The sequence below is a fragment of the Nanorana parkeri genome, unplaced genomic scaffold, assembly GCF_000935625.1.
Source record: "Nanorana parkeri isolate BGI_ZX_2015 unplaced genomic scaffold, ASM93562v1 scaffold78, whole genome shotgun sequence".
Taxonomy (NCBI): domain Eukaryota; kingdom Metazoa; phylum Chordata; class Amphibia; order Anura; family Dicroglossidae; genus Nanorana; species Nanorana parkeri.
In genome coordinates, this window is record NW_017306346.1 from 1,355,193 (window position 1) to 1,379,343 (window position 24,151).

The 24,151-nt window shown below is 40.8% G+C and overlaps 1 protein-coding gene across 1 annotated transcript in view; it reads right to left on the reverse strand.

Moving 5' to 3' along the window:
• Nucleotides 1-24,151, reverse strand: part of PSD3 (pleckstrin and Sec7 domain containing 3) — a 405,283-nt gene that overhangs the window by 223,554 nt on the left and 157,578 nt on the right. The window contains exon 4 of the mRNA XM_018576857.1: nucleotides 22,767-23,156. Within this exon, the coding sequence (XP_018432359.1) occupies nucleotides 22,767-23,156 (390 nt within the window). The remainder of the gene's footprint in view (nucleotides 1-22,766; nucleotides 23,157-24,151) is intronic.

Genomic DNA, 24,151 nt, shown 5'->3' on the forward strand with positions numbered 1-24,151 from the left:
AAAAAAAAACAAAAAAAAAAAAATTAAAGAAGATATAAAAAAAAAAAAAAAATGCAAAAAAAAAAAAAAATGACAGGAAGGTGGTCTATGTAAAACAGAAACTCCTGTGTTAATGCTTGCAATAAAATTCATCATATTTTGATCTTGCCCAAAAAATCCAACAGCGGCATTTGCTTGTAAATGTTGAAATTAAATGAAGACCACTTTGACACAAGTTGAAAAAAAAGTTCCACATGCCTTAGCCCTCGTTCACACCTGAACGTTTTGTAGCGCGTTCTACGCTCGACGAACGCTCTACAAAACGCTCAAAAATATAAATCCCATTGTATTCAATGGTCTCGTTCCCACCTTGGCATATTTCTGCCCGTCCCTAATGCGCTGCAAAACAGCCCACGCCTGAAAAGGTACATGTACTACTTTGGGCCGTTTTGTTGCACGTTTCCATTGGGATACAGCCAAGTAGCCTTCGGAAACGTGCGTTTGTTGCGCGACTTTTTTTACCGCGGTAAAAAAACGCGCGACAGACGCGTATATGCAATACGCCTAGGTGTGAACAAGACCTTAGGTGCTGATCAGCAGGTCTTCCCTATGTGAATGTGAGCTGTTTAAATGGTGCCACTAAGCTGCAGTGGCCTGATTTTTTTATATGATTGCTCAATATAGACATATAGACATTATTATTATTGCTTCTTTAGCCACTACGGTCTAGAATAACACACTGAGGAACATTGATCAAGAAAACTAGCGACAAACGTAAAAGCAAATCAGGCTAGATGTTAGTTAGCAGTCTCTGTGACAGTGTTTTTATGTATTTGCAAACCCTGCACCTGTAATCCTGCGACAACTGAGAAAGATGTCTGCAACAGATTAGCCAGGGAAGATGAGACAGATTTTAACTACAAACAGATGCACAATAAAAAAGTGGTCAAGCAAAAGGTTTTTACTGTCCCAGTGCTGCGCTACTTTATAGAGCAATAGAGGGAGGAATTCATGAATGAAGCCGATTCACTGCCTTAACACTGCCGTGCTTTACAACAGAATTGATAAATGACCCCCACTGTTTTTATTTGAATCTGCAGCTGCGGCTAAGAAATGCATTACTACCACTTATGGCTGTTCAAACCATAGTGTTGCGTTAATTGCTCCATACTTTGTGTTACAGTCCACTAGGTGCGTTGCATCACTAATCATTTGAATGGCATCCCCAATGCACCTCCCATGCGCTGTGAATTGCAGCACAGCACTTGGTACTGTTGAGGTGCGGTGAAAAAAAGTAGTGCATGCAGTACATTTTTAAACTCAATGAATGGTATAGTGGTACCACAGGTTGCGCTGCAATGCACGGCAGCCGGGTGGTGTGTTAGGGGTAACGTACGCAAGGGGTGCTGTGCAGTAACATGCAATTCATTTCAATGCTATAGTATGAACGAGCATCTGAAGCCAATAGATAGAGTGGAGAAGGATTAGGGAAATGTGCGCTCTCTGTTTGTCTTGGTGACCATTATCACTAAAAGTGAAAGAAAACCACAAGTTTTGAGTTCTCATCAGAATAGGAATAGAGGGGAAATCTTCCAATGGGGACACTAGTTCTAGTGACCCTGCTGACCACTGGGGATTTCCCTCATTTTGGTGGGATTTCCTCTCACTTCATGTTGTGGCTATGAGACAGGAAGTTAAGAGAAATCTACCCAATGGGACACAGATGGCAATCAATAACTGACAGGGGTTATAACCCCCCCCCTTACTCTATCCAAAAAAAAAAGTTTTGGCTACAGTTCTACTTTTTGAAAGTGACACCTTCAACTTAAAACAAAATTAACAGGGAGCTGCCACAACCCAATGGTCAACATCGGTGTAAACACAAAACACAGAGATGACCCCACAAATATTTTTTTCCACTCTGCCATTAGTGGTGTAAATTCAGAACAAGCAGTCTATAATTATATCATGTAAACGCTGCTTACAGTACAAAACGGAAGGCAGGAATCAAGGCACATTCCATTATTATATGGCAACAAGATAAAAAATGTATTTCAGTCTCTATTTCTGCTAAGCAGCTTTGGATGGATACCGCTTAAAAGGGACCACAGCTGCTTTATTTAGATTGCTAGAACAGTACATGCTTTTGAAAGATTTTAACATAAAAATGTTAAACAAAAAGAACATAATAAAATGTGTACAACTATTGCAGTGACACATTCTAAAATGCCCACCCTGTATAAAGAAATATTCATGCCAATCATAAAAATGTCACACCTTGACAGAATTTTAAATGTTTTGCAAAGTGTTGCAATTTGGTGGTGATGTTTTGTGCTAGTATTTTGACTGCATAAGGAACAGTGGGAATACTTCTTTGTTTATTTAAAAGTAGTTTTAAGGTGTAGGTTTACCAATATTCATGTTTAAATGCAAAAACTAACCCTAAAGGTGCCCATACACTGCATGATTCTCGTACGAGAAGTCTTGCGAGGGTTGTAAAGTGTATGGCCACCTTTAGCCCTCATTCACACTGTAATCGGTCCACACTTACAGTTCCGTGCTACGTGCAGGGCCATACCAAGCAGCTCCTGGGAAGGACAGGTGCTGCGAGTGATTAGTACGCAGCCCCCATCCTTCTCTATGAGACAATGCGGTCATATGCCCCCCTACACTCACCCGCTCTGCACGTCGGTGCGGGTGAGCGTACTCGTACGCTGACAGGATGGATCCTGTCTGCGTCTGAGCCGGAAAACATGCACCCCATACGGACCTGCACTTGAGGTGAGCATAGGGGGGCGTACGGCCGCGTAGTCCCATAGAGAAGGATGGGGGCTGCGCAGCACCTGTCCTTCCCAGGAGCTGCTCGATACGGTCCTGCAAGCAGCACGGAGCTGTACGTGCGGGCCGATTACAGTGTGAATGAGGGCTTATAGTGAGGCTACCCCTGCACTGCAAGGATTAAGTGCTTGTTATGGTGTAGGAGCTAAAATAAAGAAGATATACTTACCTGATCCTCGGCTTGGCTGCTAGACCAATCCCCGGGTTCTTCTCCAAGCCTCTTCTCCCTCGGGCTCTGGTGGTCTATGGACTTGTGACATCATGCAGCTGCATTAGTTTTAGGGACACCATGGTACATTTTACCGCCAGAGCGGAGGGAGAGAGAGAGTTAAGCGCTCACCGCTGCAGGACTGAATTTATTTTATTTATTTATTTTAGCGCCTAGACCAAAACAAGCAGGTAACCCTTGAAGTGCAGGGGTAGTCCCAATGCAAGAGATAATTTCAAGATTGTCTGGTGGACTTCTTTAAGCTGGGTATACACTAGTAAAAAAAAATTCTTTGTTCAGCTTTCAGGCTAAAAAAATACATTTAACACATTTCCCCCTCCATGCTAACCAGCATGGATGGATGAACCTCCTGCTGTGGCCATTGTATTTCAACAGTCGGTCACACCCACCAGCTATCAAAATACCTGAACAGTTCCAAATCTGACTGGATGTAGACATTGTTCGTCCGATTTTCAGACAGTTTTTAGCCCAGTACTTTCACTTTTCAAATATTGATTGCAGCCAATCAACAGGAGGCAATGTTCATGTATTCTGACAGTGGCAGATGAACTTCAATTAAAGTTTTGAAGATTGGTGGAAATGGTGACTGCAGCCCATTGCCTGCAGTTCTCAGTATACAAAAGCCACAGAGGGAGATACATCCATCCACACTGTTTAGCATAGATGGAGAAATCTGATTTTTTTTCCATTCAGCTTAAAAAATCTATTAGTTTATGGCCAGCTTAATTATTAGCATCAATGTGTCATCACTGAGAAACAGTGATATACAGTAGAACAAAGAAAGAATGTTCTGTTAATAACAAGTAGGAACACAAGAACAGCAAAGTATTCATCTTACTGAAAGGTAAAGGGCTTTTTTTCTGATTTTATCTTAAATAAACAAGCCACTAGTTCCTTGAAAATAAACATGTCAGGGAACTGATAACAGAGGGACCTGTTAAATGTTACAACTGTACACACACTGAATGTTTCATCTACAGTCCAGTTTATTAACCGCATCACTAATTCAATTCTTTTTCTTATAATGATTGATGCAAAGCACAATTTAAAATCCTTTTAAAATCAATCTTGGCAGTAGAAACATGAACAACCTAAATGTCAGATAGGCAGAGGAAGTAGCTAGATAACTAGAAAATAAAGAGATAGCTGAAAAAAAGAAGAAGTAACAAAAACAGGTTACCTTTTGCTACAAATATGCACATGCATCCATCCCATGTTATGCCGAGCTGTACCCAAACTTTCTGCTTGACAAAGTTGCTGGTGTTAGAAAACACTTCATTCCGCTGCTATTGTCTGAAGGGCATGGACAGTCAGAAGCAGTCTCTGCTCTGACATTTTCTCAGAATGCCCGGACAGTGCTCAGGGCAAGGATCTCACACACACACAAAAAAAGTTTAACAACTTCCCTTCTATCCACTCCCAAAGAGTCCCACCCTCTTTCTCATTCCAGCACTGTGACCTCCAGCTATCTGTGTCCTGGCTGCACTGACTGCATGGAAAAGTGAAAGGCACATGACTGTTTGACTTCATTGTGCATCTTGGAATTGTTCAGATCCTGATACAGGCTGATGAACACCGTACATGCTACACTATATTAACTCCTGCACTCCCAAGAGGAAAGACATACACTTTATACTTGTGTGTGTGTATGTATATATATATATATATAGTGTAATGTAAATGGGTAAGACGTATTAGTCCAATCGAACATGGCTCGCTCCAACAATCATCCCACATTCAAAGGCTGTTAAATCGCAATGTTTACCCATATCTTCAGATAAAAATCACATCTACTGTCCTGGTAAACAACCTGCTTCCCTATTTATAATGGTCTGGCCCTCTAGCAACTTTAGCGCAAAACTATACAGGTATAAAAATCAATTGTCACGCCTACAATGGGCATCAGAAACAAGGGGTGAACAAACGGAAGTGTAGCATCCCAGGAATACAAATGTGTGTTGGTTGAACTCCTGTTGTTCCATAGGTCAGCAGCTCATGTGCAAGGTTTTGCGGTCACGTTGGAGAGAGGGATAACAAGCACAAAGCTATCATCGATAGGGGCCAGGGGAGGAGAAGTCTGGTCCCTCTCCAGTTGTTAGTCTAAAATGTATACGTCAAGTGAACAATTCAGGCTGGCATTCTTGAGAATGTCTTCTGGTAGGGCCGGGGCTATATATATATTTTTTTATGATTATCTCTCTTGCAGGACGAAAGGGGAGTAGGGGGGAGGAGTCACTAGTCTGACTTTATGTGTGTAAAATATAGCTTGAGCTATTAAGCTCTGCACACAATAGATTTTTTTTCCTTTCTAGGAGACCTGCAAAACTATCAAGCATGATCAAGTCCGATGAAGCAGATTTCACTTTGCAAAACCTGTCACTATATATAGTTGTGATACAGCACAACGTCCAGTCTTCACCTTCATTGAAAATCCATATCCAAAGGATCAGATAATCTATGATGACACTACGGACATTGGACTCTGTATAGATAGAAGGTTGATCTGGCATTGGTTTAATTGTGCTACATGTTGGGGCACTTTTTAAATGCTGATTTTATGATGGATGTTTAAACTGTTAGCAATAAAATGTATATATCTTTATAGTTTTGTATATATTGATGTACATGGTACTTATGGCACCTTAAAATACCTGTACAATGGCTGCATTGTAGTCAAAGCATTTGTTTTCTGGATAAGAGGAAGAAAGGGGAGAGGAGTCACTACTCTGACTGTGTAAAATTCAACTTGCTCAGAATTTTTTCCTTTATAGGACCTGCAAAACTTGAAAAAGAGGAAAGGTGTAACTACTTGTGGAAATAAAAATGCAAAATATTCTCACGCAATATTTCATATTTGATTAAAATAAATTATATATATATTTTTTTATGTGTAAAACTGACCATAATAGCAATAGCAAAAAGTAACACAAAACCATGATAATTTACGTTAAATTATTTGGATGAGGAATTAACTGCAAATGTTTCGGTTTATTTAGTAAGAAAAAATGTTGCTTGAACTTGACTAGGTACCCTTATTACCCTAAAAATAATTACACATTAATAACACTACACAAGTCAAAAGCCTGAGAAAGTTAGAAGCTGACCAACTAAACGTGAACTTCATGAAATTCACTGTAGTCAAACGAAGATTTTTTAACAATTTGGAGAATACTTTTCATGCAACAACAAGCTCTTGCTTGTTGTTCCACCTGGAAAAGCTCCACCTGGACCAATCCACACATGTCAAAGTTGGTATTCATATCAGGTCAGGACTGTTTTACATTACGTTACATACAAGTTACATTTACCCAAAAAACAGTGTAGCATATTGCTGGTTCACTAAAGAACATGCCACAGACATGAATGACGTGGGGAAACCAAGCTCCGTAATAGCACACAAGAGATTTAGGAATGGACCTCATCCAAGTGTGCTGTCTGTGGCACTGGTAGTTACAAAACCATTATAAAATATTGCATTGTGTAAAAAGCTCACTCCACCTAACACAAAAAAAATTATTGTCAAGTAGAATCCATCAAGTTATTTATTAAACCTGAGTGCCACTCCAGTATTGCATGGAATGGAAGCCTGACTACCATGTTTTGCCTGAACCAGAAGACTATAGAAATGTGTAAGGCTAACACAGCATAACCTCTATTCATCCAAAAAAACCGAGCCGCACTCAATATCTCCTCTGTATGATTAGGCCCTATGGGTGAAACGCGTGAAGTTTATCTTGCTATGGGAAGATTTATGTGGTGAATGGACTAAAATAAAGTTTGTATTCATCCAGGGGAGATATTGAGTGTGTGTTTTTTTAGGATGAATACTGTACATGCGGAAGCAAGCCTTTTTTGCTGGTACCTGGAGGATCCTCACTATATAAATCTGCCTGCAGAATTGGTGAGTGTTGTGGATTATTTGGACCACAACACTCACCAATTCCTCATGTAAGACACCAGCATTTCCATACAAATTGTTTACATACATAAATCACATAATGACAACTTATGTGTACTGTGTGTGGTAATGGGTTAAGAATACAGAGATTTGCTCCCTGATTGATGAGCCCATTCATTTCAAAACATATATTATTAATTTGAGACTATATGTCAGCACCAGCACATTTAATAATTTTGCGATACAAATTGATTGATTGATGGCAATTTAACTGTCTATAAATCCTTCCATGTGTGGAAGACATGACTGCACAGAATTCTAATCAGGTATGTCTGGAAAAATATTGCAAGGTGTTTATTCCGGCTCTGTTATTTCCATAATTAATAAGGTTGAATAATGATTCATGTCCATCAAGTACAGCATCTCAAAACTCCTGGGCAAGAGGAAGGAAAATCAAACCCACAAGGGCGATCATTGCCAATTATGTCCCAAGGGCAGTTGGGTCAATTCCTTTGATAAATTAGCTCAACCGGTGGCTTCGATCACTGCAGAACAAGTTCTCATATTCCCAAGTCAATATTTCCAACTCCAGCTAAAACTTCTCTTTTGGTTTCAATTAGGGATGTCCCGATGCCACTTTTTTAAGACCAAGTACAAGTACAAGTACTGGCCCTCATGTACTTGCCGATACCAATTACCGATACTTTTTCTTAAAGGGACAGGTGACATTTAAAAAAAAAACATCTGACTCACCTCTGAACTCCATGTCCACAGCTAAACTCTGTAACCCTCATTCAGAGCTCACCTTTGCCCCCTCATTCACACCTTACCACTATACCCCCTGTCCACAGCTAAACTCTGCTCCCCCTCGCCACAGCTTACCTTTGCACCACAATTCACACCTCACCTCTTCACCACCCAACCACAGCTAGCCATCCCAGCACAGGCCTTTACTCACTCTTGCCTGTTCAATGGAGGTGCCTCACAAGGTGCCAAATTATTTTTTTCTCCTTTTCGAGGACGTATGCGGCGCTGAGCGGCAGAGCGTCGGTTCACTGTTGTGGGCGGAGCTACAGGCGGAGTCCTCTGGGCAGTCGCTGGCCAACCACATTAGGACCCCACCTGGAGCGCCACCCACAGCAGTGACGCGACGCTCCTCCAGCCTGCCCAGAGGACGGTAAAAAGGACCCCACGGACGGTAAAAAAACAAAAAAACAGTGCAAGCTTCAGCGCTAGGCATCGGGGCATTTTGACAAGTACAAGTATTTGTCAAAATGCCCTGCATCGTGCCCGATTCCGATGCTAGCATCGGTATCGGGACATCCCTAGTTTCAATATAGCATAGGGTAGGGTAATAACCTCTCTCTAGTTTATACTGCTTATGCTGTTACACAGTTAATATTAGCATTAATGTTAGATGATAATTTATATAGTTTATTCTTTGAATCATTTTCCAATAGCTATTCTACTGTTAGTTCCTATGCTGCCATCCAGTGGCCTTTTTTGGTAATGCACTTGTTTTCCATGTTCCCTTTCTTGATATCTATGACACATTTACTTTGTATGTAATGTTCCACCCTTTTTCATGAGATTAGTACTTCCTGTGTCATGGATGCAGCTAACAGGCCACATGTATCAGGGACACATGTATTCGGCATAGTACACTACGGAAGTATCGTCTTTTGACCGCATAATAACACAACCATTCATCAGCTGTATCCTGTTGTCTGATGTACAGAATAGCAACCTTTGTGGACGAAACGGTATTGATGAGTTCAGTTATCTGACAATGATTGTCCTCAGTGGTTGAATCTGCTTATACAGCCAGGCATAGAGGTCTCAGCAAGGGATAAGTCACTAGCACAACAATCGGAGTCAGAATACTGCTGTGTGTGTGTGTTCCTATTGTGGAGATTCCCTCTCCCTTTCTATTCTTGTGAAAGATGACTTTCCTATGGAGATGACTCCCAGCCCTTCATTTCTTGTCCGGGTCACAATAGGACACAGAATAAGGGAACTACAAACAGCAATAAAATCCAACACTTCCAAATAAAAATAAATGTATCCAAGCACTTCCCAACTTCATCTTAAAAACTAAAAAAAAATTAAGCTGGAGATAGACTTTAAGTCATTTTCCCCCTCTACCATGGTTTTTTTTTTTTTATAATAGAAGTGCTCTTATACTAAGCTCCACAGCTGCCCATCTTTTTTATGTCTCCTCCCTTACAGTGCTGCAGCCTTTGTCAGTCACATTAGCATTTAACACTTTCAGGAGTGTTGGTTGTCCCCTCTGCACACTATTGTTCTAACCCCTGAACCCCTACATTACATCTGTGTCCTGTAGTGAAGTAGTGGTTGAAAGATGGATCCATGGTAAATGACAGGGGAAAACGGGTATCTGATACTCCTGGAAGTGTTAAACGCTGAAGGGATTGACATTCTATTGCAAGACACCTTCCTTTAGCTTTACAGGTTAACTTTAAGACCCCAAGTAACCAGTGAGATTCCTGGATTAATTTCTAAGAAAAAAAAAAGATAGAGTGCTATCAACTTCCAGACAAATTCAAGCTGAACTTCAGGCACAGTGTACAACTGTGTCAGCTCGCACTATACGTCGCCATCTGGATGAAAATGTTTCATTCCATTTTTTCAAGACCAAGTACAAGTACTTTCCCTCAGGCACTTACCAATACCAATTACCGATACTTTTTCTTAAAGTGACATGTGACATTTTTTCTAAAACAAAACAGACTAATGATTTTAGGGCACTTTCTTTATAATTATGAAGAACTGTAACTCAATCCGTGATTATTTAGCAATGGAGAATGGCAACCAGCAATAATGGATTGCCGAGATTTGTAGCCCTTTATAGCCGGTTGACATTATCTATTGCTGTATAATCATTGATTATGCACCAATGGAGAATGGCAACCGGCTATAGAGGACTACAAATTTCATCAATCCATGATTATACAGCAATGGAGAATGGCAACCAGCAATAATGGATTGCTGAGATGTGTAGCCCTTTATAGCCGGTTGACATTCTCTATGGCTGTATAATCATTTATTATGCACCAATGGAGAATGGCAACCGGCTATAGAGGACTACAAATTTCATCAATCCATGATTATACAGCAATGGAGAATGACCTATCTCCATTGGACTATAGATCCTATCACTCCATGATTATACAGCAATTATACAGGGCTGTGTGCTGTCTCACCAGGGTTGCAGGCGGGTCTCACCAGGGCTGTATAGGTGGGTGCCGTTGTCTCCAGGGCTAAACGGGTGGGTGCCGGGCTTGTGCTGGGCTCCAGGGCTGTACATGCAGGTGTGGGGCTGTCCTTTGCTTTGCTGGTCTCGAGAAGGAGCAGGAGGTGAAGTGCAAACAGGCCGGCACTGTCAAAGACAGGCAGCCGCTCTCGTTTAAAAATGTAAAGGGCCGGTATCGGCCGTTAGTATCGGGGCATTTTCACGAGTACAAGCACTTGTAAAAATGCCCTGTATCAGACCCAATACCTATACTAGTATCGGGATATCCCTAATTTATACGTAATGGACTTTTGATGTTACCTTTTGTATAATTTGCTATCTATGGTTTATGTTTAGGTATATCGCGTGAGTTTGTAGTTTAGATACATTTTTGACACAAGGGAGATGGAGAAGTGCTTTATATGTTTTCACTGTACTTTTGATTTGACACTTGTAGTATTACAATCCACATGGCTTTTTTTTTGTTTTCAATGCACTATACATAATACTGATAAGGTGAAAACTGTTATGAACATTTGGTCCTGGGTTCTTCATATTTGGCTGTATTATGCAGATTGTAAGTGGTCTACATGCAGAGCCAGCTACAAGAACAAACACTTGTGCATGTATTAACATTTTTATCAGACACATTGACAGCTTAAAAATACAGATGCAGGCCAGAATCCAAGAGCATTTTAAAAACATTTTCGGTTAAGGCATAACTTCTCTGTGAAAGTACAAGATGGAGGTGTATTGCTGTCATGCAACTCATAGATCGCACAGGAAAACAGGCTGTTCCCCATTTTACCAATGATAAGTTACCACGGATAAAACCGCTTCTTCTTTTCTTTATGCGCGTATGATATGCAATATACACTTAACCCTCTACTATGCTTTCAGCTCTTTTCCATCGACAACTATAAAAGGAAACGATCATTTAAAACTAAACATCAGAGAACAGCTTTTTTTGGTAATACTCAGAAGTGTTACAGCAAATATAGTAACATTCTGGGGAAGTAAGTGACCATGACCGTCAGACCAGCATGTAAAAAACATACATCTTGTTAAACTGCCTTTTTGGACACAGCTGTATTTACGTACTGGTCATAATTTCTGTATATGCTGGTTATCATTTCTCAGACATATTGTATAGTAATTTACTTTTACTGCTAATGTACTTTTACTTACTTATTGTGCCAATGACTACCACCACCTTCTCTGGGGTAATGGAGATACAGGAAGCAGTAAAAAAAAAAAAAAAAAGGACTATAATTTGTGAAAAATAGTGACCATTAGAGCAAATATCAAGCCTGCTGTCTTCTCTGTGTGTATACCAGTATCACAACACAGGGCCCTGTTGGTAAGAGGAATGTTAACAACAATGCAGTGTTATGGATACTTAGGAGCTGGAAGACAGCATGTGTTATAAGGCAGATGACAAGCCCCAGGGAGCATCTCATCTCTGAATCTAAGCTCCAAAAATTATTCTCAGACAAATTAAGTAAAGCGAGATGTGTAAATATTTAATTGGTAAGTCTGCAAAATTATCACACTTTGAGACTGCAGGTAAATGATAATTATTATTATACAGGATTTATATAGCGCCAACCATTTGTGCAGCGCTTTACAATATAAGGATGTCATTACAATCACAATACAATTCAAGACAAGATGGTAAGGATTACTTTGATCTCTTTCATTGATAAACAAGGAGACTCCCACCATTACCTCAAAGTTGACTGACAGGTCCACCCACAATCCTCCCCATTAAGAACTACAATTCGTTCTGCATGATTGGAATTGTAGTGTATTCAAGCTGAGCCACACAGTAAGAAAATGTGACATATCTGCTCTACTGATGCATATTCCAGGTGCCCGCTATATATGCATTATTTCAATGTAAGGTACGACATCACTCTGTTTTCGGGTACTTTTCTCCCAAACGGTGAAGTTTTGGTATACAAAATGAACTGCTTTTTTACATATGTAATGGAACTAAGGGAGCAAATATACTTGTATACCAGAGTTCAGCTTTAAGGGAGCCATTCTGGAATTTGTTATAATAGGAGAACATTAGGCAGATAGGTAGGATGATGAGAAAGGATTAGCGGAATTGCTGGCAGTTTTTAATCCATAGTCAATTCTAATGATAATTTTGAATGTGTGGTTTGTTTAATAAGACTGCCCTTTTTTATAAATATAACTCAAAGTGATCGCAGACAACAGAAGCACAGTCTGACTGCCAGGATACAATATGTCCATGGCATTATGCATAAATGTGAATGTTCTGATCAATCAGTTATGCATGTTTATGTGATTTCAGTGGGAAGGAGGTAGGGGGAGAAAGCTTTAGCCACATGTCTCCTGATAGATATGACCCCTAAGATATGTTAGTCATATAGACAGGAGTTATCATATCTTTACGGCCAGATAAAACGGAATCTACCCACCTCTAAGGGCTCATCAACAAATGTATATTTAATAGTATAGCATTAAAACAGAAAGACAATGTTTGTACAAATGTTAAAGTAGCATAAAAGTATAAAACTTGAAATATATGCTTCATTGGCTATATAGCATACTATCACTTTAAATTGAAGATTCAACCTCATTTTATCGGTAATACGGGCAGAAATGAATATGAGAATGAGCAGCCCAACTCTAGCTCTGATGTAATGCATGAGCCTCAAAGTAAACAAAAATGTCCTTTACCCTCCCTTACTGAGCCAAATCCTTTGTTTGTGTCTCACACCCCTCCCCTCCCAGACACTGCAGCTCACCGTGGGAGGGTTTCAGCAGTAGAGGCAGTGCTGTCAATCCAGAAAGCAGTGAGCGGGACTTGGTGTGGCAAGGAGATGACTGAGAAGCTACATGCTAGTGAATCAGCAGTGGCAATGCTGATGGCCATGCCACCTACAGCATATTTTCATCGCACTATAGTGCTAAAAGGCACAGTCTACATAAGGGTGTCAACTCTGCTCTAAAGGAACAGGGCAGCATTGTTGTCATTCTGTCAAAGGAAGCTGCATTTGGTGTACTTATTTATTAGATATTTATATAGTGCCAACAATTTACACAGTGCTTTACATTGCTGAACATTCACATCAGTCCCTGCCCTCAAGGAGCTTACAATCTATCCTTATCTCACATGCACACATACAGGACCGATTTAGACAGGAGCCAATTAACTAGCACTTCTGGCTGTCAAAAACACTGCGCAGGAGGCTCCTGAAAACATTGCGCACAAAGATTTTTTAACTTGCTGGAAAATGTCTCGCAGGAGGGCTCACTGAGAAGAGAGGCATGGCTCTATCACATGATATTGCTTGGCAGACCCTGGCATGATCAAGGGTAAGCAGATGTTACATAATCCATTTTTAACCATGATTTTTACAAAGACAATACATGTTGTATTTCCACGAAACAAAACTATATTCATATCATGTCAGCAACTATTAATATCAGGAAAATAGTCACAGTTACAACATAGCACTGTACTGTAATGCAGCTGTCATCTAAGAAACAAGCAGCATATTCTATTCACGGACACTGTCCTCTTATAATGACACAGTACTCAATGTATATAAGTTGGTCTAACACAGCAGTGTACCAAAAATGGGAACATTTTTGTAGCTAAGGTAGGAGACTCCTGAAAATTATCTTTAACACATATGAGGAACCAGAAATTAAAGTCTTAAATCGAAATTCAGCTTTCTAACATCCTGCTGATATACAATTGTACAACTTGCATGAAATGATCCCAAGTTTAAAAGATTTGGCTTCTGTATACACTGGTCTTACTGCTGCCCTCCCTGTATGTGGTGTGTGTAAACCACAGTACTCATGCAAGCCTAGAAGCAGCAAACCTACATCTGACTCTATGGGCATTACAGGAGGTCATAGGAACATTCATTTTATTTAGGATGTACAAATACACAGTGTGTACAGTACCATGTGATCTTTCAAGATCCACATAGAGTTTAATCAAACACAACTTCTAGGCTCACATTAATAATGTAATAATTTACCCAGAGAGAGTGCAAACACAGATACCCTACTGTGTACAGAGACCTTAAAGGGAAATTCCACCTTTTAGAAAAAAAATAATAAATGCACACTTCTTCATGAAAGAAAAAAATGTAATTTACCTTTGTGTTTTTGCATCGGAGTCAGTAAAGCAATGCAACCGTTACCAGTGTATCGCAGGTGCAATACTCTGGCTCCTGCAGATTCTCAGTCCCATCCATGTCTGCCCATGTTGGTCATGTTGTGCAGTAACATGATCAGGATGAAGAATGAATGGACTACAAGTGCGGTGATGTTGCCACACTTGTATTCCATGGAGAAAACCAGTTGTTCTGATGTGATGGTTGATTAGTAAGGCACAAGTTTACTTTGAGAGAGAACCGATGAGAAAGACACCTTAACATAGATGGAACATGTATGTATGGCTGGCCACAGTCCACTGCTAAAGGCTGCTCATAGACCTGAAAGGCAGGGGACTGAATTTTGCTCCACAGGGCAAACTCTCTGCTGAACTTACTTTAATGCAGGAGTGTCAAACTCAATTTAATCGAGGGCCGCATCAACATTATGGTTGCCCTCAAAGGGCCTGTAAGACTATATAAATGTATTTAATCTTTATCATAATTGCCTCTGCATTCGATTATCACTGCTTTTAGTAATAACTTAATATCTAGATCTGAAAGTAGAAGTCTAGGAAATGGTCTGGTGGGCCGGATTCGGCCCCTGGGCCTTGAGTTTGACACATGTGCTTTAATGGTCCATAACATACGTGTTAAGTGTGTGTTTCTATGAGGTATCTATTAAAAAGGAGCTTTCCCCTTATCTTTAAAATTACAACAAAGGCACTTTTTAAAATGTTTAGTAATGACAACCTACAAACAGACACGTCTAGATAATTGCCGGCTTTTTATTCTTTGCATACCTTATTTTTAATTTTCCTCCTCATTCTTCTCACAGTGGCCATTTTTACTAGGGGCAGACTAATCCATACTTCCTGAAACTCTGGTACATGTGACTAGGACATGTGACCATGCACATCATCTCAGAGGGGGAAAAATGCCTCTCTCTGAGTTCTAGCCAGACTGCAGTTCACAGATGAGATTTCCCAGCATTGCTCTTTGATGTAACCTGATTTAACTCTTAGGCGCAGGTTACATAATTAATGCCTAAGAGGAGCAGGAATTGGAAAAACAGTAATTGTAAGTAAAATAAATATATGTTTATTTAACTAATGAATGTCAGATGATTTCATATCAGCATGCAAAGCTGAATGCTGATGTGATTTTTAGTGAAAGTGGTAAGGGTCCAATTTGAGGACAGTTGTGATTGTGTTTCTATGAGGCGTCTATTAGGAAAGCAGGGCAACGCCATTCCAGTAGATAAATTAAACATTCTTTGAGAAATTGAGTTAAATGTTAATTTCACACAGAAAAAAAGAGCAATTCCAGACCAATACAATATGTATTTTTTTTTTAAGTAAACATTTGATGTGAAAATTATCAAGAGATGAAAGAACAATACACATGTATTAAATAGGCTTAAAAGATGACCTTTGGTCAGCTTGATAAAATGCCTTTTTGGTAGCTTTGCCATTGTATACTAAGGCTGTACTGCCTTTTAAGTCTAGGGGGCTTTGATAGGGAAACATATTTACCTGTTGTGTAATAGTTGTCAACTATTCTCATTATCGATTAGTTGGTCGGATCCCCTAGCTCTCTCCTCCATCCTGGGAGGAGGGCACAGCAAGCGGTGGGCAGGTGCAATAGCCAGCCTGTTATTGGCTATTGCAATTTGGCAGTTTGAAATGGCCATTAGCAGGCTGGCTATTGCACCAGCCCACTGCCTGCTGTATGTACATTCAGCTGCCATCCATGGAATCTTGCCACTGGCAGCCGTCATTCCCTGGCTGAAGCTATTCAAGCGCCATGTGCCCACAATACAATTATTAAAAAAATAATAATAATAAAAAGGTGGGAAAAAAAGTATTTTTTGGTTTCAGCCTGACAAATTCTGCTGCGGGAGGTGCGTTACAGTGCCATTCGTTTCAATGGCACCCCAAACGCGCCTCCCACCCACAGTGTGATCGCCCGCACTGGAACGCAAGGTACTACAATGCCATGTTTTCATGTGCAGTGCAATTGCAAAAAAATTGTGCATGCAGTTTTATTCTGAAGTAAACCTTATGGTTTTAACAATGCATTTGTGTATTTTATTTTAAATTAAGCACGGCATTTTTTTTTTCCGATTAATCGTATCAAGAAATTAAATAATTGGCCAACTAATAGATTATGAAAATAATCATTAGTTGCAGCCCTAATATAAAGTTATGTAAAAGTTTTTTTCCCTACGTTATTAAAGCTGCCCCAGTATGTAAACACTGCGTCTATACACTTAGCCCTCGTTCACACCTGAACGTTTTGTAGCGCGTTCTACGCTGGACGAACGCTCTACAAAACGCTCAAAAATATAAATCCCATTGTATTCAATGGTCTCGTTCCCACCTTGGCGTATTTCCGCCCGTCCCTTACGCACTACAAAACGGCCCACGCCTGAAAAGGTACAGGTACTACTTTGGGCCGTTTTTGTTGTGCGTTTCCATTGGGATACAGCCAAGTAGCCTTCGGAAAACGCGCGTTTGCCGCGCGACTTTTTTACCGCGAATCGCTGTAAAAAACGCGCGACATACGCGCATATGCAATACGCCTAGGTGTGAACGAGACCTTAGTGAAAGGCCACTTCACATCCATGCTTAAAACAGCAACAGTTCAAAGACAATTAGTTATTTGGTGCAATTATCCTGCAGATAGGGATGGACATAGCTAACAAACTATAACATACAGGGCATTTTAGAGCACCAAGGTATACAGCAGTGTACCTGTTGCAGTGTGAATATCAGCACTGCCTCTAATTTACTGCACTTTCCCTACACAATAATGTTAGCAGTGCTATGCTAAGCCTACAACGCAGACCTCATTATCAGCTTTAATAAAAAGGTTCTTGGCTAAGAATTCGCCAGGAGAATAATACCGACATCTAAGTGCTATACCAAACCCCAAACTGAGCATTTCATTTCTATAGCCCCAAGTAATAAATACTTCCACATACAAAAAGTCTGGCATGCTGAGATAGTGTAACAGCAAAGCCCAATGCGAACCGAACAACATAAGATTTTAACTACATGACATGATTAAGTCTTGCAGGTTAATAGCAGTGTTCATGCTTGAACCCATGCACCACAGTGATCACAGCTGTTGTAGTGAAGAAAGGCTGAGAGCAGCTCGCAACTTACTTATTAGGTTGATTGTCCTGGCATGACAATACACTGCGAGGAAAGCATGCAGACACGCTTGAGCCCATAGGAACAGGTTGAGGTAGATGTCATTCTCTTTTCCACTTTGAGTAATTTTCGTTGCAGAGAGCAGAATAGAAACTCACCCTCCCCTGGAATAATAAAGACACTGCTGTGTCTCTGTTCCTGCTACGTCTTTCAAATACTGTAATTTACAACATCATTCCAGTCCATTAGAAGCTGCAGTGCAAACCACTGCCTGATCAATGGATAGATTCCCAGCAGTGAAAGTACACGGTAGAATTTAACCCCTCTATCAACCATGATGACAGTGACATGACTGCTGCACCACCACCCTGTGCGCAAAGGACATTGCTTTATCAGGTTCTCTGGAATACAATATTATAATAAAAACAAAATTAAATGCAAACAAAAAAGAGAAAAGGAAGTTTGATTAAGAGTCTGTTTACACCTCTTCGCACTGCCACACCTAAAACTTCACCTGTTTTTGTTTTTTTGTTTGTTTTTTAAATAAAATCCTGCTTCCTGCAGAAAGTACACATACAGAGCCATGACTGATACTGCATATACAAAGCACTACACATTTTTTGTGTGTCTGGATATAAAGGGCATCAGAAGTGTTGCTGGGCCCCAGAACCCAAGCTATTGGCCCAGAGTCTCCAGCGAAGTGTAACTGTTTTCAGGTCTGCAGCTATTACCTCCTATATAGGCCTGTTCATGCCTAGGAGTTTTGTAGCTCGAATGTCTAAGGCCTGGTTCACACCTGAGCGTTTTGCAGCGCGTTCCTACGCTCTGTAAAACGCTCAACATGTGAAAACCAATGATTGCCTATGGGCATGGTTCCCACCTTGGCGTTTTACAGCGCATAGGAACGCGCTGCAAAACGCCCTACGCCCAAAGAAGTACAGGAGCTTCTTTAGGGCGTATTTGGCGCGGGTATCCATTGGGATACAGCCAGGTAGCCCTCGGAAATGCGCATTTTTTTTTTACCGCAAATAAAAAATAAGTCAAGGCAACTGGACTTGCTGTATTTTTCTTCCAGTTGCCTTAACTTATTTTTTACAGATATACCATGACCTGGATGAATGAGAACCTTCACAGACATGTTGTAGTGCTTAGACATTCAAATTGTTTTCCCATTGTTTTTAAGAGCTGCTTATGTGTAGAGAGAATAGCTACAAATGGGAGAAGCTCTCGTTCCATGTAACAGACATTTGGGGCGATTCAATAAAGCATTTGCAACACATTTTTGGCACTATGGCCATATTAAAAAGTCCTGCGTCAAACTCATGAATGCTGTGTGACAGTTTTCTTGCTATTTCTGAAATGTGCAACAAATTTAGGGAGTTCTTATGTGCAACACGGTTACATTCTGGCAACAAATTTTGCCATATCAGTGATGAGAAAAGTAGGGGTAACTAAGACCCTACATTATGAATAAATTGTGTCGCACATGTAAGTATTGTGCCACAGAAAAAATTTAACTATGGTACTAAAAGTGTACTATAGAGCAAACAACAGACAGCAAAACTGTTTCTGTACCCAGGTCCAAACAATACTCAAGGTACTAAAGAAGGAAATATACCATTAGAAAGAACAAAGGGGGAGAAAGCAAAGAAGAAGAGATAGGGAGAACAGAAAAGGTCTTGAATGCTGTTCACCATGGTGCTTTACAACATGCCTAGGTGGCATGCCCAACTGTGCCCTGGGTCTGGTCATAAAGAAAGTTAACTAAACAAATTGTAAAAACAAATCGTAATGCAATAAAAGTGTTTCTACAACTAATAATATTAAACAGCAAAGCAAGAACACATAAGCCCAAAGACTTACTTCAAACTTTTGATTACTAGACGCTAGATTATTACATGCTAAAGGGGCCTCCATGTGTGCGGATATAACACAGTCATGGGAGCATCTCCTTCTATACCACCAAATACTGACTAATAGAGAGTCATGGAAGCAGGCAGGGTCAGGTTCTCAACCACAAGAACACCCAGTGTTTCAGGGCTCCTGAGATGCTGTACAAGGCTGGTGAGCACTGTTTAGTAGTAACCACAAAGAGCAACCAAAGTGCATAAACTAAAATTTCTTGTAGCGTCTGCAAATACCTGTACTTGTCTTTAAAAGGAGAACAATGAGGTGAGTGAGATTCACTCAACCACATAGTTCGAGTCGGCGTGTGACAATGAAATTGTCACACATCAGCTCAATAGATCGGGAAGTGAGTGAACACATACCGTCGCTCGCTCACTTCTCGATCATGTCCCTGCAGAGAGCTGTGACTGTCACTCACGGCTCCCTGCAGGGATTCCCCCCCCCTCTCTGATCCTCCAGAGCTGACTGGCGGAACGGACTGGGGAGGGGGAGGGGCGGTTACAGCTGGCTCTGCCTCTAGATAGGCAGAGTCAGCAGTCAATCACGCAGCTAGGTGGATCTCAACAGTAATGTCGGGATCCGCCCCCGCCTGCGGCGGTCTCAGTATAGCGTGAGCTGTAGCTTGTGATATACAGAGCTTTGGGTCACGGGAGGACGCTAGTTTATGTCCTCCCGTGACCCTAAGGAGAACTATGGGGAAAAACACTTACCCCATAGTTCTCCTTTAAAAAGGTTTCTTTGTAACTGAAAAGAGCCCTCTATCCCAGGCCTAAGCATTAGGCAGCACTTTGACTTCCAAGTTAAGATTATACCTTGCTTCTCCCAGTGCAAAGCCGTATTTTGGCACAAGCCTGGTAGCAGGGACATCCTCAGTGGGCTCTAGGAAATTTGCTTGGGATACACATGTTAAGCATCTTTGGTATATATGTTTGAAGTACACCTGTCATGAGAAAATTCCTGAACTCTTCTAGTGCTAGGTCCCTGACTGTTATGCTGATGCTAATGATTCTGTGTTTTCTGAGTCGATGAGCAAGTATAGAGATAAGGAATTCTGATTCCCAACGACAGCATGCTTGCCCCAGCTCAGTGACTCAAAAGTACTAAAGCCAGGCACAAACTGGCAACAAGCATTTTTAGAAGAAAGTAAGCAATCGCAGCACCCATGCTTTTCTCATGACGGGCACCCTTACCCTTAAGTCCTCCAGGATGTTTTTTCGCAAAGGGTCCATATATGGTAAATCTTGACTTGAAGAAAAGATGAGACACTGTATACAGCCTGATCCACAAAGAAACTAATGTTAAAGGAGAACTATGAGGTGAGTGATTTTCACTCATCCTCATAGTTAGAGCCGACCTGTGACAAAGAAGCTGTCACACGTCGGCTCAATGGATCGGGAAATGAGCAAACACATACTGTCGCTCGCTCACTTCCCGATCGTCTCCCTGCAGTGAGCGGTGACTGTCAGTCACTTCTCCCTGCAGGGATTCCCCCGTCCCCTCCCTGATCCTCCAGCGCTGAGTGAAGGAACGAACCGGGGAGGGGGCGGGCAAAGCTGGCTTTGCCTCTAGATAGGCAGAGCCCCCTGTCAGTCACGCAGCTAGATGGATCTCAACAGTATTGTCAGGATCTGCGGCGCTGTCAGTATATCGCGGGCAATAGCTTGAGCGTTAGTATATGCCCTTCCGTGACCCTAAAGAGAATTATAGGGAAAAACACTTCCCCCATAGTTCTCCTTTAAGACACTCACATACATTTGCAGGCACCACAAAGGGCCAACTTTATACCAAAAAATTTTGGTACACCTGACAAGTTCACTTTAAAGAATCATTAAAGCTAAATACCAACCACTAGCTTTTCATGTATTCTGGGGTGGCATCTGCGGCTTTAACTCTCCAGCATCTTCCAAAAACCGGAGTACCAGTTTTGGATGGACCGACTCCTTTAGTATGAAGCTAACACTCTGAAAACACTGCCCGCACTGTAACTCCTTACCTAAACAAACATTGGAGGGGACAAAATCTGGATCAGTTGCTCATGGCAACCAGCTTTTCTGTTTAATTTTCAAAGCTTAACTGAACAAACTGAAAAGAGAAGCTGATTGGTTGCTATGAGCACCTTGCCTGCTCCCGTTTTTATGAATCCCCCCATTGTTAGGTTCTAGCCTCTGCTCCACCCCATCCCCCAAAAGGTTTTTCAGCTTGCTGCTATGCATTGTCAAAGCCTCTAACAGTGACTCTAGTTAATTATCACTGCAGTCAGAATTTTTATGGTTAGCTGGTAAGTATAGCACAGGAAGTGAGGCACATTTTTGGTGGGTGGACAATTTTTTTTTAAAAGCACAACCACAGCAAACATGCTATGAAGAGATAACTTGCCAGATAAATAATAAGAATCACTGTGTACAACACATGTCCAATGCAAGAGGATATAAACAGATTTACTTTTTATTAAGACAAATCGCTGAATTTACTGCTGGTGGCAGCCAACAGAACATGGATATGGTATTGTTGCCTGTATATGCAACATAGTATATGTACTATGCTACAACACTGATGAACATGATGTAGAAGTATGTAATGTTACAATACACTTATACATTGTACTCTATATGGGCATGTAAGACACCATTTGTTTACAAACAGCTGGTTCCAGCTTTCTCAGGTTCCCTGAACTTCCTGTTGAGTACAAGATCACAAGGGACAGAGCAGTCGCCAGTAGCTATCCATCTACTAGCCATCCATCTACTAGCCTGGATAAATGAGGAGGGAGGAATGAGGAGCAGTAAACAGGGCAGCTGCTTGCCTTGCCTTGCCGTGCCTGTGCGTTAACGGAGAGACACACTGCTTACTAGCACACACAAGTGTGGCTCCGTAGGACCCTGGAAGGGAAGGGAGTCACTCAGAAAAAGGATATCAGGACCAATGCTCAGGGGACCAAATGATTCTGCAGGAAACTAAAACATTTAAACATCAAGGAGCAGCATCCATTGTAAGTGATTTAATCAGCATCTGAAATAGGTTGGCAATTTTGACTTTAATATCATTTAAAATTTGAAATACCAGAGGGCAATACCTTTAGAAGTGGTTTGGGATTTTTACAAACTATTCCACTGACTACAACAAACCTTGCTGGTAAGTTCAATGGGGAAAATAGGAGTGGGACACTTTCAAAGTGACATTCTATGATAGGACAGGGGTGTATAAAACACTAATATATTATAGGATTGCATGTGAACATGCTGTTGAAGATGAACTTGCATGTGATGGCTTCCAGATCATAAGGTATTCTTCATTCAATGTCAAGGCCCAAGGATTAAGAATTAGCCTTTGATGCATAAAACATTTTCCAAAAGCTTACCTTTCTGAGAGCTCCATGCCTTCATTTGTTTCTTTAAATTCCACGATGGTAAATGTATCCAACCCATTGAGGACATCATTGCAGAACCCCATTGTTATTCCATTGCCTTGGTCGACCTTGAGGATCTCTTGCTCAACCTCAGCTGTGTTCTTCTCCAAGTAATGACTACTTTCCTTGATTCGCTGCTGAATCATTGGTGTGAGTGGCATCTCAAAACTGAAAAAGCTATCTGGTTCATAGTATAAGGTGTCAAGTGATTCCACGCTATAATACAAGGAAGTGTTATCCAGTATGTTCTCAAACTGTGAGCTATATAAGTCTGTGGAGTCCTCAGAACATCTTTTGGATCTAAATGTGTCTTCATGTTGGTCTTCAGTTACAATCCTAGGGCTTAAATAAAAATATGTAATTAGTGATAATGGTTTATAACAGCTAATTGCTTAAAAAATAATATCTAAAGCCAAAACTTTTTGGATAAAGTGGTAAGGTTTTAGTAAATGTCTCATTTTTATTGCGGTTTGGGGAGATGTGCCCTGTTTTCCTTGGTATTCATTGTGACCAACACAGAATGTGATGAGAAATCCAACACTGTACAGTTATCACCAGAACAAGTGAGGGGGAATGTTCCAATGGGGACACCCTGTACTGGTGACAACTGTAGATTTCCCCTAATTTCATAGATTTCTTCTCAGTTGCTTTTGCGTCTCTAGGAAAGAACCAAAAGTAAATTAATACCCATTCCCTACTCCTAACCAAAACTGAAAAAGAAAAACACGTTTTGATAACAGTTACACTTCAAAGATTTTACAAGAATGTTTATGAGGATTATCATAAAGCTATTACAAGGAGGGCGGGATGAACCATAGATTGCAACCCCCCCTCTCCCATTACAGCCACCACAAGACAGATCCAAGTTTTTGGAATATCTAACTGATCTGCTTTCCTCTCTGATTCCTTAATTTTAACATGTGGACTTATCAGTACATTTACAAGCCATGTGTTTTGTTTACACTTTTACACTTTACGCAGTGTGTTTTCATGTAACGTGATAAAATATATCGAAAGCTTTCTTCTTTGTCTTTAGAGATTTTATACATATTTTCCTGTGTCTCCTTATATTCTTTGCTGAAAAAAGTCTGTTCACAAATCTCAATAGGTTAGGATGAAATGTACACAAATTAATGAGGAGTCTAAGCAGCTCCCTCCCTGGTTTCAAAGAAAGATATCATGTCTTTAAGGTGACAAAAACTGCTATGGTCTTGGTTTAGATAACTCGCAGTACTTGGGGAATCTTTTGCCACAAAGACTGTATTTATCAGTATATATTATATAGAAAAGAGAAAGGTGTGTGTGTGTGTTATGGGGGGGGGGGGGGGGGGGGGGGG